The sequence below is a fragment of the Crocodylus porosus genome, unplaced genomic scaffold (assembly GCF_001723895.1).
Source record: "Crocodylus porosus isolate Cpor-Errol unplaced genomic scaffold, CroPor_comp1, whole genome shotgun sequence".
NCBI lineage: Eukaryota > Metazoa > Chordata > Crocodylia > Crocodylidae > Crocodylus > Crocodylus porosus.
In genome coordinates, this window is record NW_017728907.1 from 21,029,664 (window position 1) to 21,045,083 (window position 15,420).

General features: G+C 47.4%; 1 protein-coding gene across 3 annotated transcripts in view; it reads left to right on the forward strand.

Annotated features, from left to right (window-relative positions):
* The window catches only part of CACNA1E (calcium voltage-gated channel subunit alpha1 E), a 229,610-nt gene that overhangs the window by 86,429 nt on the left and 127,761 nt on the right, over window positions 1-15,420 (forward strand). For all 3 annotated transcript variants that reach the window (XM_019530950.1, XM_019530951.1, XM_019530952.1), the window contains exon 7: window positions 9,794-9,897. In XM_019530950.1, coding sequence (XP_019386495.1) covers window positions 9,794-9,897 — 104 coding nt within the window. The remainder of the gene's footprint in view (window positions 1-9,793; window positions 9,898-15,420) is intronic.

Genomic DNA, 15,420 nt, shown 5'->3' on the forward strand with positions numbered 1-15,420 from the left:
CTGAAATCCAGTGCAAAAGTGGAGTTAACATTGGTGCTTGGAGTTTTAGGGTGGTGAGATAAAAATGCCAACACAAATTAAATAACCTGGAAGGAGTTTGATCCTGAGAAGTGCTGAGCATCCACTGATGGCAATGAGAACTGCAGGGTGTGATATTAATCAGGGGCAAGACCATAAAGCGTATAGATGCCATTCCAAATAGGGTTCTGTGCTAGCTCAAGACTCTTTCCAGTAGAGAGCAAGCTGATTTTATTTTAAATCAAAAGAACTCTTTGGGGAAAAACAAGTTAAAGCCTAAAACTCCCTCATATTCACCAGGTCTTCAACTGAGTCCCCTCTGCTTCAGGCACCCTACTAACCAGTGCTCCTGCTGGGACCAAAGCCAGGGGTTCCTGGCTAAAGGGTCTTGCCCATCTGCTCAGGGTCAGACCGATTGTCATATTCGGGTTCAGGAAGGAATGTTACCCCATAGTCAGACTGGTACAGACTGTGAAGGTTTTTGCCTTCCTCTGTAGCAGGGGGTACGGCCTTCTATCTAGAATCTCTTGAGCTTAATTAACAACTTTATATAGAAGCAGGACATTGGCTGCTGTGAATCCCCTGCTCTATCTGTGGCAGGTTAGGGTGTTATGTCTTGTCTTGTGTCAGGGTTGACAGTAGTTTGACAAAGAGTTTAGATTATGGATTGTATAGGATGGTTTGGACAAGAATGATTCTGCCTCAGGCAGGGGGTTAGACAAGATGACTTCTGGAATTCCCTTCTAGCCCTACTTCTCTATGATTTCTATGACTGAACTGACAGCCGCAGTCTGTTCGGACTCTCCCAGACCACCAAATCCAAACCTCTTTCTTTGCAAACACATCACTGGTGTACAATTATTAATTATATTGTAACTCAGGTAGGGCTGTCCAACTTCACTGGAGCCAGGTGCTGTCTGGCTTCCCTTGCCTCTCAGGCTGCATGGTCCCTGCCATACCCACCATGTGGGCAGAATCAGTGGTGTGCAGTCGGTCCCCAGCCAGCATTGTTGTCATGTGGCACGTCCCTTCCAGGCCCTTCTCTGCCGCACAGCAATGGGAGAGGTGACTGCAAGGGCCTGTGGCTGCATGCTAAGCCCTTGCAGGAAGCCTATAGACCACAGGCCTCCAGTTCAACAACCTTCTTGTAACTCAGATGAATACTTTGGACTCCACCAATATCAATGTGGAAATGCAGAGCCTGTCAAAACCTCATTAATAATAAGTCATGTGACGTGGTTGACAGATGTCTTGGTTTTCTGTGGGGATGTGTTCTTAGTTGGGGAATTGTTTGTGTAAGAAATCTCCCTTATCTTATCACATGCCTGTCCTTTTGCAACCAATCTTTCAACTAACGGGAGGCCCTGGTCTAGCAAAGGATTTACACACATGCATGACTTTAAGCCTGTAACCATTCCCATGGGTTTCAATTGAATCATGCACTTAAATGCTTCCCTGGCTGAGGGCCAGATGGCTCACTCCTGCACACATATCCCTGATGGACTGAGCCCTTAGCTTTCCAAGGAGAGAAGCTGAGCTTGAGTTCTAAAGCAGCTGGAAATGGAACAGGGATGACCATCCTTAACTACCTGTTCTGGAGTGCCCTGTGGGGGCTGCTTATTTGGGATCACCATGGCCTTGTTAGGTCTCTGTGAGTATCACCAGAAACCAGCCCAAGCGTTGCTTCTAGAGTGGAGCAGGGTGGAGCCCAGGCTTCTTCCACACTCCAAGGATTTTGGCCTTTAGGTCTCTCATCCTCCCGGGTTCTCCATGGCCCTGATTCAAGGAGAGAACATCCAGTTCCACTCCAAAGAGAGAGACTTCACGTCCTCTTGGAACAACTCAATGTAAGTCACAGTTCCGACCCACACAGCACAGTAAAGCCATGTATTGGGGCAAAGGCCATCCAGCCACAGGTTCTCTGTCCCCATCAAAGGGATCACACAGTCCCTCTGTCCCCAGTCCAGTCCACACATCCCTGAGCACCCCTAAAGATACTTACCTGCTCTCTTTCCAGTCTTCCTTAAGTTCCCAGAGCTCACCCACTTGTCTCAGTCCTTGACCTTTCTGGCTAGGAGCTGACAGGCTGCCTCCCCTCAACCTGCTCTCTGATTGCCATATATAGTTCCTCTGGGTACCTTCTCTGTGTTGGGCATCGCACCTTTGTTGATATGTCAACAGAGACATTCAAGATTGTAGATGCTGAAGGTCCCTCTTGCATGTAGCAAGCCGTGGCATTTAACCCTTTATTCTCTAGTCCATCACACCACTATTCTGAAGCCCTGTCAGTTGTACAGATGACCATTTGCTATCTGGGAGTCATCATGATCATAACTGATGCTGAGCAGCTGACAGTCCGTCAGGTGGTGGAAATATTGCAAGCTACATAATGCCCTAGAAATACTCACTCCTTTAAATTCTGTTTGGATTGGTTCAACCTTACTCAGTCCTTTTTATGGTATCTGGGTTTCATTCTAGCATCCTAAGAAAGGTACGTTCTCTGTGTGCATATTCACAGTGTAATTTGATGTTTCTTTCTAGCAATGGCAGTTCTCTTAGCCAGTCAGGTAGTAGGATGTGGTGTGGTTGAGCTGAATAGCTAGTTCTTTTGTATTTCACTTAGGGATTAACTAAATGCCATTACACAAGTGTGCACCATGCATGAGTGCATTAGGCAGTTACTGAAGAGAACTTTCAGCTCACGCATCAGAGTCCATCTCATTGTTGCCAAATATCTCATCATTCCCTTGCTCTGTCTTATTCTCATTTAGAAACCTCACTTCTACTCCATTGTCCCAACACATTGTATGAAGTTTGTCTTAAATAATCAGTGGAGAGGAGACATGTAGTAGAAAATCTGCTGCAACATCAGTGGAGAAGTCTATCTAAATCAACCCAGTGTAGGAAGGTTTAACTCATCCCTCCCTATCACTGTGGTGCAGAATAAACAAAAGGAACCCACATATTGGTTTTGTTCCATGTAGCACTGCTTGGTTGGACTTGTTTGGTTGCAGTTGTGGTTTTCACCTGTTTGTTGGAAACATGATGGATGCCATCTAAATTAAAATTTTGGGAGCAAAGATCATAGGAAGAAGAAAAGCTCATCTCTTATTCTGAAGGTGTTGAGGTCCAAGCCTTCTGGCATTGGGTGGAAGAGAATTCACAGTTGTTCTTCAGCTGGAGAGACAGCCCCAATTTCTCACTTGAACTGTAGTCAGCTTCAGCCTCTTGGATGGATGTAGCTGTCAGGGTTATGGGAGGTTTCTATCCCCTCTGCACACGGATTCAAATCTGTGGTCCTGCAGTGTTTCAGCCAGTGTTTGTTTTAGGCTGACAAGAAGGCTTAAAAGTTTGGACTTGGTGAGTCGGTATTGCCAGGTTCACCTGTCCTGTCAAAAGGAAGCTTGTTTGTTTTGTCCTGAAATTACTGCAGTGCTTACCACTACTGCCAGCTCCATCTCCTCTTCTTCTCGATTTCCTAGACTTCCTGAGTGTCTAGCAGACATAGGCTCTCTCTAGCTGGTGTAGCCCATTGCATTTTTTCATCTTGGCTCTTGCTTGAAGAGCACTTCAAAATGCAGCTGGGGATGCTGCCTGAGATATGACTGGCGCATCCTTGCAAAGGCTCAAGAGAGACGCGTGAGGGAGCAGCAGAAGGAATGTAGAATGCTTGACAGCTTTGCCACTTCAGAGCGTGCCCTGGGAAGGCCCTCCCCTGACAGGAGAGGACAGGCAGCAACCTGGGTGTTTCAGGTGGCTGATAATACTATAGAGAGCTTCTCATCACTAGGTCACTGAAGTGAGTTTGCCCCAGGTCTGTAGTGGTGGAAGGTTACTACTGTACTTGCTACTCAGACTGTTTCATAGTCAGATGGATTATCTCTCTCATCACATCTCTTAATGCTGAGTGGTACCCTCTGCTTTGGCATGGGTAATGATGAAGAACCTATGGAGACCTATCATGTTTACTGGTGCTCCCTCCTGGTCATGTTCAAGGCACATTGCCTGGAATGGGCCAGGACTGAGGATGCTGTACTGCTGCTGCCCGTGCTCTGCTTGCTTGGCAGGTAAATATAGATTCCAGAGCTGTAAATCCAGTACTGCTGTTCTCCAATAAATTCACTTAAAAGCTTGAAGGAGATAAAGCTGGAGCCAGTCCATTTGACTCTGATCTGAAGCCTGCTGAGTCCTTCTGGGTGAGTTTTTAAGCATATTTTACTCACAGGGCATGTCTACACATGCATTTAAGCACACCTACATTTAATGTGCATTAGCTTAATGCACATTAAGAGGGTTTAGGCAGGTGTCTACATGTGCAGGCATTAAAGTGGTTTAACACTGTGTGTCGACTGGCTTGGGGCTAAACTTATTCCCAAGTCAGTTGATACACAGTGTTAATGCACTTTAATGCATCTACATGTTCATTAATGTGCTTTAACTATTTGTGGCTAAATTTGATACTTGCATTTGCAGGTATCAAATTTAGGCAGAAATAGCCTAAATTTAATATTTTTAATGTGCATCAAGGGCTAACACATGTAGACGTACATCCTTAATGTGCAATGATTTAGACTACTGTACATTGAAGTGTCACATGTAGTTGCACACACAAAGTCTCAGTCCCAATCAGTTGTCTCCAAGATGTGGGTTATGTATTTATAAGAAGAGCCCAGAGGCCCTTGCTGAAATCATAGTCCCATTGTGCCAGGTGTTACCCAAGCACAGAAGAAAAGACAATCTCTTTCCCCCAAAGAGCTTATTGTGTAAATGGACAAGATAGGCAGAGAGCTGAAGTGACTTGCCCAAGATTACAGAGCAAATGAGTAGTACAGTTGAGGCTAAAACTCTGGATTCCCACACTGGTGGTACCCTGCTCACTACCTCATGCTGCCTTATGCACTGAGCAATAGCCAGCTTCACTCTTAATGCACCCCACGGGAAGGAGGGAAAGGTGCCTTCAATTTAATGCAAAAGTTGATAGCAACATTCAGAATGAGTGACAGGGTCCTGACCTCAATCCAGAGGTCAGTTTTCTCAAGTTTTGCCCCTCACATGTCTTTTTCCTGTGGATCGTTGCTGACCTGTGTTCCATCTGGGCATCAAAGCACTCAGAGAGGTGAACACCCAACTATTCTCTTGTTCAGCTGCTCTCAGAATCTGCACTTACCTGCAATTACCTCCTACCAGTCAAGGTGCACAATGGAGCTGCTGTCTGACTCATGCCAGATACTGCTTCTTAGATGGGGGTCTCCACAGAAGACTGCCGAGTGCTTTGTAGGGCTACATGCTGCTGCTATTCATGTGAGGACCTCAGGCCCATTTCCTCAAAGAACATTTGAGAGGGAGGTCTGACACTGGGGTGGGGGCAGCTGGAGGTTGAGGCACTCACATTACAGTTCGGGAGTCTGTCAAGAGCTTCACTGTGTAGGAGGAAGCAACGTGCTGCTCAGGAGGATGGCTGGCTCCCCAGATCCATCTTTTGAGGTGGTCTGCAGGTGATGAAGGACACAGGAGCATGTTGTGACATGGGGGACCCATGAAACAAGGGAGTTCACAAGGTGCAGAACCTTTCAGAGGCACCTGAGGACTAGCCGTGGAGTAGGAACTATAGAGTGCGGGAATCATGACTCTCATCCAGTTTTGGCCTGCTTGGGGCAGAGGCCTTTGGGAAGCTAGGAATGTGCCTTCAGCTCTTCAGGTGGCACTGAGTTTCTTCTGCCACCTGTCTGTGATTCTGCTGCCTCCCTACTGGCTTGGAAAAGGCAGGAGAGACTCCTCTGCAGCCTTGCAGCAAGCTGCCAGTCCTCTCACCACCTGGGCTGTGTGGAGACGTGGGTTCTAATCACCCCCCATCCACCTCCTCTCCATCCATCCACCCATCCCTCCCTCATTCCCCTCTGGAGGATTAATGTGATAATTGCCATGTGTGACTGTTTACTTAAGGAGGGGGTGGCAACACCCCCAGCCGGGCAGGTTCATCAAAGAAAACATTGCCACTGCGTCAGGGTTGAAATTGCTGGTAATTGAGAGCATTTTCCTGGTGCAGGTGTGCCACCGCCCCCAAGCTGCTTTCACCGTCTGTCATGATCCCCCTCTTGCTTGTGTGTCACTTTCAGTAATTAGAGTCTGCAGGTGAGGAAAGCGAGGCAGAGACAACAAGAGAGGTGCACACAGAGCACCAGGGAGCCTCAGCAGGCTGGTTCCAGGGCAGCAGTGTTGCCTTCGGTGAAAGTAGGGAGTGGGTTATGCTACTTTCTAAAGAGCTGAGCCTTTGTGGCAGAAGGCTGGGCCTCTGGCTGGGTGAAGAAACTTGTTCTTTATTCAATGGCACATTACTGAAGCAAAGCACTGCAAAGCTTGGAGCAGTGGGGACTCAGGGCCTGGAGGATGCTGCCTGGGTGAGCTATGCAGTCTCATCTGCCTCTCGTTTTCAAGTGCTCAGCATCAGAGTCTGTTCTGGTCCGATTGCAGGAGCCTCTTTAAAGCCTCGTTTCAATCTCTCTCAAAAGCAGTCAGTACATTGGAGTCTCTTCCACTAAAAATGTTGGGGAGCAACAAAGGAGTGTGGGATGCAGAAACCGACTAACCACTGTCCCAGATAAAGGGCTGGAGCTGGCAACTTCTGATCTCGCAGGAGGGTTTTCTCCCTTTCCTTGGCCATTTTCCCCCACTTTTCCAATCTTTGGAGGTTACTTTTCTTTAAGAGCCTTGAATTGGCTCCTGCATTGGGCAATCTGGAGAGGCAATGCCGATGACTCAGATGAAGATGAGAGCTTAATTAGCATTAGGGAAAAAAAGAGTCTTTCATTCCAACAAGATTGATGCCACCTCCCCCAGACAGTCACGTTCTGCTGCATCACTGTTCAGGCCAGCGTCATGTGCAGATTACCTGACAGGAGAGGACAAATGGGGACTGGGAAACTGCTGGAAGGTGGAGAAGGGCAGTACTTTATTAAAAGGTTTGGTGAATAATTGCAGTGTGATATTGAGCAAAGCTCGCCAGAAGGCTTTTAAGCTGTCATGCTTTACCCTGCAGTTAGAGCTCTCCCTGGTGCTGGCTTCTTCCCTTTTGGTTTTTCTGATTTTCAGCAGTGATGGAATAATTCAGCACGGGTGACACGTTATTAGTGATGACACCATCAGACTAGACGTGTGCTTGGAAAAAGCTGAGCTGGAAGGACAAAAGGTTGGCAGCCTTTTGTCGAGACACCAGCTTCATTGCACAAAATGCTCCCCATAAATCTTTCTCCTCCCAATCTGCAGCACCTTCTGCAGATGCACCCTTTTTTTTATTTCATGGTATGGTGTAAGTGTGAATTCAGGGAGCCCTGAAGTGATGACCAGCTAAGGATCAGAATAGAGGCAATTGTAGTGTTCTGCTTTACGCAAGGACTGGAAAACTTGCAGCTCCCCTATGTCCTGGCCTACAGCTCCCTCACTAGTAATAGCGATGGGTCTGAGGAGAATGGAATTGCCTTCTAAGTTCAAGGGAAGTTTGATCTAGAATACTGTTTTAGGATCATGCATTTTACAGACTTATAATGTGAAACCTGGCTTCCTCCATCAGGTGACTGGTTCTGCTCTCTGATATCCTCTAGAGCATTGATTCTCAGCCAGGGTGCTAGGGCACCCTGTGATGCTATGATATCTTCTGAAGGGTGCTGCAAGGTGTGGGGAGATAAGGAGGTGTGAGGTGATAAATGCAGACTGAGTCTTGTTCCTGCCTCCACTGCCGAACCCCTCAGCAAGGAGGCAAGAGCTGTAAAAAAAAAAAAAAAAAAAAAAAAAATTGAACTATGGTATTGCTTAATTCACAAAAGTTACGTAGGGTCAAAGGAGGGATGTCTCAAGTCTAAACAGTTTGGGAACCACTGCTCTAGTGGGAGACAGCTACAGATTTGCCTGTAGAAATATGGGGATGATGGAAGGAAATACCGGTATGTCCCCTCCCACTCACTTTGGCAGTGTCATTGCCCCCACTGTGGCTTAGCTGTAGAGGAACTCAGGGAAGGAAACAGGATTTGTGCCCATTTATATTCAGCATTGAGTGACATGTCCAGAATACAGGCTCTGTGTGGAGGATGATTCTAGCTTGAAAACTGCATTGTGGAAGTGGTGGAGGAAGAAAGGGGAAGTGAAGGTGGGACACTTTCGCTTGGGCTTGCCTCTTCAAATCCTGGGCTGGACAGAGTGAGGAGTGTGGTCTAACTGACAAGTGTTACTGTGGTATGAATCTAGGAGTGAATTAATTCCCCTGTGGTGAATGGCTGAGCCAAGTGCTCTCTGAGGCTGCTGCTGTGGTAGACAGAGGTTTGAGGTGGTGAAGTGGAGAAACAGCCCCACAGTGGAGACTCTGATTGTGTGCAGTTTGCAGGCTGACCTTGGTTTCACACATGTCACCCACCCACTGAGCACTTTGATACCATTTTCAGGCATGTGGTCCTGTCCCCTTGGGTTCTGTGTCAGGAGCTGTGGATGTACAGGCATGGGTGGATCCAGGATTGGGGGTGTAGCTGCATCCTCTTCAGGGATGAGGCTCATTGCATATGTGCTACACAACTGAAGGGGATGTGGCTGTAGTGCCTCATTGTGATGCTGGATGCTGGTGAGACCCTCGGCAGTTCCAGGTGCAAGCTCTGCATATGATCTCTGATCTCACTGATGTGGGGTCTGCCCAGAGTTTCTGCTTCCAGAGCCTGCTGCCATTTGCTCTTCCCCCCTGCCCCTCCAAACTTCGCAGCAGGGAGAGAAGGAGACCGGATGAGTAGCTGCAGCATGGAGCCTTAGGTGCTGTGTGAAAGTGGGGGTTACATCACTGTTGGCTGCTCTTTGCCTCCTTTCCCCTGCTGCTGAATTCCAGGGGGTGGTGACACCACCATGGCACCCCAGCATGTAGGCTGCCAATGTGTTCCAGTTATTTTGCCTGAGTTTCATCACTGTGGCACAGTGTCCAAGGAGCCATGTACTTGAGGGCCAGGTCTTTTAGATTCTCTACCGCTCCCTCGTTCACAGCCACCAGCTCCTTCCCTCAGATCCCAGCCCAGGTCAGTAGCCAACTTACCAGTTTTTACTTTTCCAGCCCCTTAGGTTTAGCTCCAGGTTTCTTCTCAATCTTTTCCTTATTCTGGCCCAGCTTTGACCCCATGCCACCCTCATTCTTGGCCCAGGTCACTGCTGAATTTCCCCTGGGAAAATAAGGCTAGCTAAGTCGGGCAGCTACCTCCCTGGCCTCATTTCATCCCCTTAGGCCTTGCTCTAGCTACACCTCTGCAGATACCACTGAATCCCCAGCCTCTACCTATATTTGTGATTGTAGTGGTAGCATGACAGCTCCAAACTACACTTTTTTAAGGAAAGACTGACAAGTGGGTCCTCTTTGGAGCATAGCAGTAGGATCTGGACAGGTCTGTGTATATAGTTGCCTCTGCCCAAGCTAATGCTAAGCTAGTTCTCCTTCTCTGGCTTCAAGATGCAGTACAGGAGAACATGTACTTTTGAGTTATCTGTCACAGGGAGACTACAGAACATGATAGGCAGAGAGGAGTCTGGGCAAAAAGCTCTCTGCCTGACCAGTGATGGGTATGAAATAGCAAATTGAATGAACTATGTAGCAAAAACAAAAGGAAAAGAAAGAATAGAGTGTTATTGCACTTGTGCAAAGTGAAGAATCCTACAGCAGTCCCCGAGGCTATGAAATAGCAGGGGATTTACCAACCTGAGCCTCTTGTAGTTGCACACAGGTTGAATATAAGGTAACTCTTTTTCTCTCTTTCAGACCAACGATGCCTTAGGAGCCACCTGGAACTGGCTGTACTTCATCCCCCTCATCATCATCGGATCCTTCTTTGTTCTCAACCTTGTCTTGGGAGTGCTTTCTGGGTAAGCAAGACATTTTCCAATTCTTTTGGGTTTCCATTAATTCCCCTAAATGCCTCCTAGACTGCTGGTGGCCCTTGGATTAGGTTTATGGCATGTGGGTGTGTCCACACATAGCCAGACCTTCTACAGCCTTCCCTGTAGTGGGTTATTCTGAATGAGGCCAGGGCTGCAGTAGCTTCAATCTCCCTCCAGCCATCTCCTCCATCATGCCCTATGAGGCTTCCTACTCGGTTCTGCCACTGCTGTTGGAGTATGGAGGGCCACCTTGATGCAGCTGTATTAGTGAGACTTGCATGTCTCTGTTTTCCTGACACTTCTCAGCCCTTTGTTTTGATCACACTACTGCTCCTGCTGCCTGAGCCTAGTGCTGTATTTGTGGACCTGACACCCTATTGCACTGGGCAGGGAGTTTTTGTGCTGATGCAGCAGTCATCAGAGTGTTGAGCAGCATTTGCTCTTTGAGTTCCAGCATGGGCAACTGGTGCCTCTGACCTGGAGGGTCCCCCAGTGGCTGATTGCCAACCCTGGAAGTGCTGGTGGCAAAACTGGAAGTGCCACCGGCACTTCTTTTGGCGCCCCCACTCCTTGGCCAGTGAGGGCCAATCTTGAGTAGGGCATGTACCGCCTCCCCCCCTGCCATGTGCTCCCTCCGCATCACTGATGAGTTCCAGCATCTAGAAGGCTATGGATCTTGCTGGAGGGTTCTGGGCTGTGTCCCACCATCTCCATGCCTTTGGTATGGTATTAAGGCTCGGACCAGTTCCAGCCTTTCTGAATCAGCTACACTGTGCTAAGCAATGAGGTCAGAATTTAGCAGGCTTTACCCTTGAGCTCCCTCATTTCTCATCCTTCTATCCAGTGCCGTGTCATTGTGTGATGTTTTGTGTTGGGATATGAAGACATTTCAAGTCACCGTGACAGGAAGCTGTCTCACTGTGACCCACTGGTGAAGGAAGTTTCATAAATTCCACTCTTCCAACTCACAGAAATGAATTCTTAGAGCCCCCAACTACTGAGACATGGGTCTTTGATTTAAGCCTTGGAGGTTCCCAGTTCAATTCTCCATGTGTTGGCCAAAACATGGTTGCTACATAAGTACTACAGGAGAATGAAGGGTCATTGTGCAGAATTGCTAGACAAAGCTCCTCCAGTTCAGTGATTTGTAGCAAAATTAGTGCTTTTTTCTCCAACGTACTCATATGCAGCACATCCTTTGCTCCTTTGACTTATTGAGGAGATGCCTGCCTCCCATCTCCGTCTTCCTTCCCTCCCCACCCCAGCTTTTCATTTCCCCCATCTGGAGCTGGAGAGCTGGTAAAACACAGCTGGGAAGCACAGTAAAAAAAGCAGGGCTTTTTCAGTGGCTGGTTTGATCCAGCTGCAATGCTGAAGACTCTACTAAAGCCAGGGGTGCAGAGAGTTCACAGTACAGCAGTGATAGATGCCTCATTAGCTTTTTGAGAAGACTGTGAAACTGAAGCAGCTAGGAACAGCTGGTGTGTAGGTACATCCTACAGTGGAAAGTGTCTGGGTATGGAGCAGGGATAGCAGGAGGCTGAATTGTAATGGTCCCTACTCACATGTACATCCTACATGATTTCCCTGTGAGTGACCAGCATGCTGTGGAGCAGAGGAGCAAGTGCAGAAAGGGGCTGAAGTCTGTGTTTTAGGTAGCCTAAATGCCAAAGCTATGCATGAAAATCTTTTGGATATTTAGGTTCCTGGGGGAACAGAGGCAGTAGTGGACATGTCATGGTGTAGAGTTTGGGGCTCAAGTATGGAGTGGGTGTTTTGAGGTATAGGGAGTAGACACAGGGAGGGTATATGAACAAGTGAAAAAATATGCTGTATTAATGGGAGAGGGGATTTACTATGACTTAGCTGCTCTGTGGTAACTGCTTATGTGCATGTTCTGGCCCTGTAGTGAGCAGAGGTTAAATGCATTATTTTACCCTAAACTACTGTGGTTTAATTTTTACTTACCATGGGGTAAGAATGGGTACACAGGCAGCTGCCACAGAGCAGATGACATACAGTAAGACCCTGTCATTTATTCATTTGGCTCTACTTGGGGAGTGTGTTTGTGAGTTGTACTTAGAAGGTATACAGAGCATAGAAGTAAAATGTGTGGGAGTCATAGTGCATGCTTGCCCGTTGGTTAGGGAGAGTAGGATGTAGAGCATGGCTATGGTGTGTGTGTGTGTGACAGACAGACATAGTGAGTATGTGCATGATGCAGCTATGGTACATGTGTCTGCATTGTGTGAGAGAATAGTGAGAGTGGCTACAGAGCAAGTGTAATGTTTTTGGGGCATGGCTGTGCTGGGTGTGTGACTATAGGGTGTGGCTCTTGGGCAAATGTGTTCATAGACTGTTCATGTGGGCAACAGCATTGTAACTGTTTTACTTGCCCCAGAGGAAACGAGAGTTTAATTCAGACCATTAGCTTGGGCTTGAAGAGAAGCAGAGCTTCTTGTCTCCATGGCAATGAACCGTGGCTGCATCAGCATGTCCTGAAAATACTGTCAGAGACTTAGAGTGCAAGATGAGCAAAGAGAGAACAATCCCAATGAGACTACCTGCACCCCAGACCACCCTGAAGTCAAGGTCTGTTTCGTTCTTTCCAAAGGCTTGGGTGGAAGGAGTGAATTTGGGCTGTCTGAAAGGCTGCCCTTAGGGGAGGTCAGAGATTGTATTCCGCAAACTAATCTTCCAGCCTTGTAAAGTGTGGAGAGCTCTGTACAGGTTTCAGGCCTTCATGTTGGTGTGCATTCTGCATTGTGACAAAGAATGACACCATGAGGACAATAGTAGTTTGAAACTACACATGCTGGCAATTGAATGGATGCTGCCTTTCTGGTTCCTCTGATAGTCTAGGTTAGAAAGGGCTATTTTCTCTTTTTACTTACATAAGCAGTAGCGTAACTAGGGGTAAGCAAGTGGGGCAGCAGCCCCAGGTTCCAGAGTGGCAGCCCCTGAGGAGGCCACACTGCAGTGCAACAACCCACATCTGTGACTGAGAAACTCAGGGCGTGGCAGCAGCAGCCTGTGCTGTGGCAGCAGTGACAACAGCCCATATGCAGGGAAATAAAACATGCTCCTCTGCTCTCCAGTTCCCAGCACCCCTTACACACAGGACGCCAACATTCCTAGTTACGCCTCTGCAAATAACACATCCAAGAGCTGGAGAAGAAACGAGTTATGACAAGGAGCCCACTGGAATGTCAGTATTACTTTGCTACACATGTAATTAGCATTGTCCTGTACCATCACTTGTTACCTCTGATCATGAGTGAGACACTGTGAACTGCTATAAAAGCAGTTTTGGAAAGACAAATATCTACTTATGGATCAATTGAAATAGCTTTTATACCATCTGACTATTCTGTAGGTTGTAGGTGTCATCTAGTAGTTGATGAGGTCAAACCCAGATGTTTATTCCTTTTAGCTTTAACATCTGGCTTTCATATGAATCTTATCCATGTCACTGAAGATGTTCTGAAGTAACCATAAAGGGAATTAACCATAGCAGCTGGACCAACATCAAGCCTAGTTAATATCTCTTCACGTTTCAGTTACTGATGGTAATCTTCTACATCTCCTTGTAATGGACTTGGGCACTAGCTACAGGGGGAGAGGATATGGTGGTGGGGGAGACGGGGTAAAGTTTGAGCCACAGCTGGGTGATTGATTTCACTTCCCAACATGATAGGTTGACAGAGCCAGCAGGATCGGAGAAGGGGCAACCAATAACCTGCAGTTCTACCTAGATCCTCTCTGCCTTCAAGTCCTGGTTTCCCAGCTCCAGCCATTGTTTCTGCTTCATCTAAGCCTCCATGGGAGTGCTTGTAGATGTGTGGGGAGGTTGCTCTGACAGGCTGTAATTACAGCCTGTCAGAGCAGACTCAATTAATCGAGTCTACGGGAGCATGCTAATTAGCGCACTCCAGCAGCCTCCATGTCTTGTGTATTTCAAAATGGTGGTGGGGGCGCTTTAATGAAAGCTCGCTGATCAAGCTCCCCACCGCCATTTTGAAGCATGGAGATGCTCATACATTTTGAAGCAGGTGCTTCAATTAGAGTGGCACTTGGTGCTGCTCTAATTAAAGCATCCCCCAGCCCCCCAGCCCTGGAGCACATGTAAAAACACCCCCAGTTTCTGCCCTTAGTTCTGTCTTAGCCTTCTCTCCAGTCCCTGCTTTGGTCTGTGTCCCAGCCTTGTTCCTTGTCCCTGTTCTGTTCCTGACCAGCTACCCCTACAATCTTGCAAGTCCCTTGGTCTTTGATGCTGTCTTGACTTTGAATTTGGATCTTGGCTCCCAGCCTGGTCTCTGGTTTGGATGCACCAGAACTTGTTCCCCTGGCTCAGCCTTTGACTGTGGTCCATCTTCCAGCTCTGACTCAAATGCTTGCTCTAACCATTCATCCACTGGATTGCCTATGGCTTGGTCATCAGAATTTGAACAGCCACAGGGGAAAACAGAGCTAAAACCTTGCAGTAGATCCCACATGACCAAGTACTCACTGGCCAGTCTGTATGAAACCCTCAGCCCAGATGAGTGTCCTGCAGGAACAAACCACAGCCTTGCAGGCCCAGATGAGTCTATCACAAGGACTAGTTGCTTGTGGTGCCCACACCATCACTTCCAGTTTCCAAGCCCCAGTGTCAGGTCTTCACAAACCAAAGGTTCAGTTGCCAAATAAGTTTGATGGCTCTTGCCACCAATTTCAGGGGTTCTTGAACCAATGACCTCTCCTTTTCCTGATGCAACCCTGGATGTACAGCTCCAGTTCTGTGCAGGTGGGGCCCATTGTTAATTTAGTGACTGACAAAGCCCTATTCAGGGCATTCCCATTGTTAGAAAACAGTAGCCTTCTCTTGAGCTGATTTGAGGACTTTACCTGGCTCTGACAGAGGCCTCTAGTGACTTTCATTGGAGATAATCTGCATATTTAATAAGCATACTCTCTATTCTATCATCCAAATCATTAGTGAAAATATTGAATAGTCCTGGGATTGACCCCTGCAGAACATGAGAGTTTGTAGTGCCTGTGTCTGTCCCTGTCCAGGAGGTAAGATCTAAAGCTGGGAATGCCAACCTCCTTCACTTACCTTGATTTCAGGTGTGATCTTGGTGACCAGGCTGTTGGTGGGGGTGACTTTCTATGTGAAAGGAAGAAAGGCCTGTAGAGTGTAACTTGCTGCCTCTAATAACAGGAGAGAGGTAGCTTCTCTTTTCCTACTCTGTGGCAGCGCTGGAGGGCTGTGAAAGTTTTGGCTTGAATTTGTCTATATTAAACTGCATTTTCACCACTGCTATTTACACTTTCTTCCTCCCCCTGTGTTTGTCATAGGTCATTTAAGAGCCATGGCAATCTATGTGAGCGGTGGGATAGAGGGGTGGGCTTTAGTGTTAATGCAATATTAGTGGCAGTCCAGAAAAGTGACTGAATTGCTTCATTGACTCTTTTATTCCATGACCTCTTGATGGGAAGAGTTTTCTATAACTAATTCTGGAATCT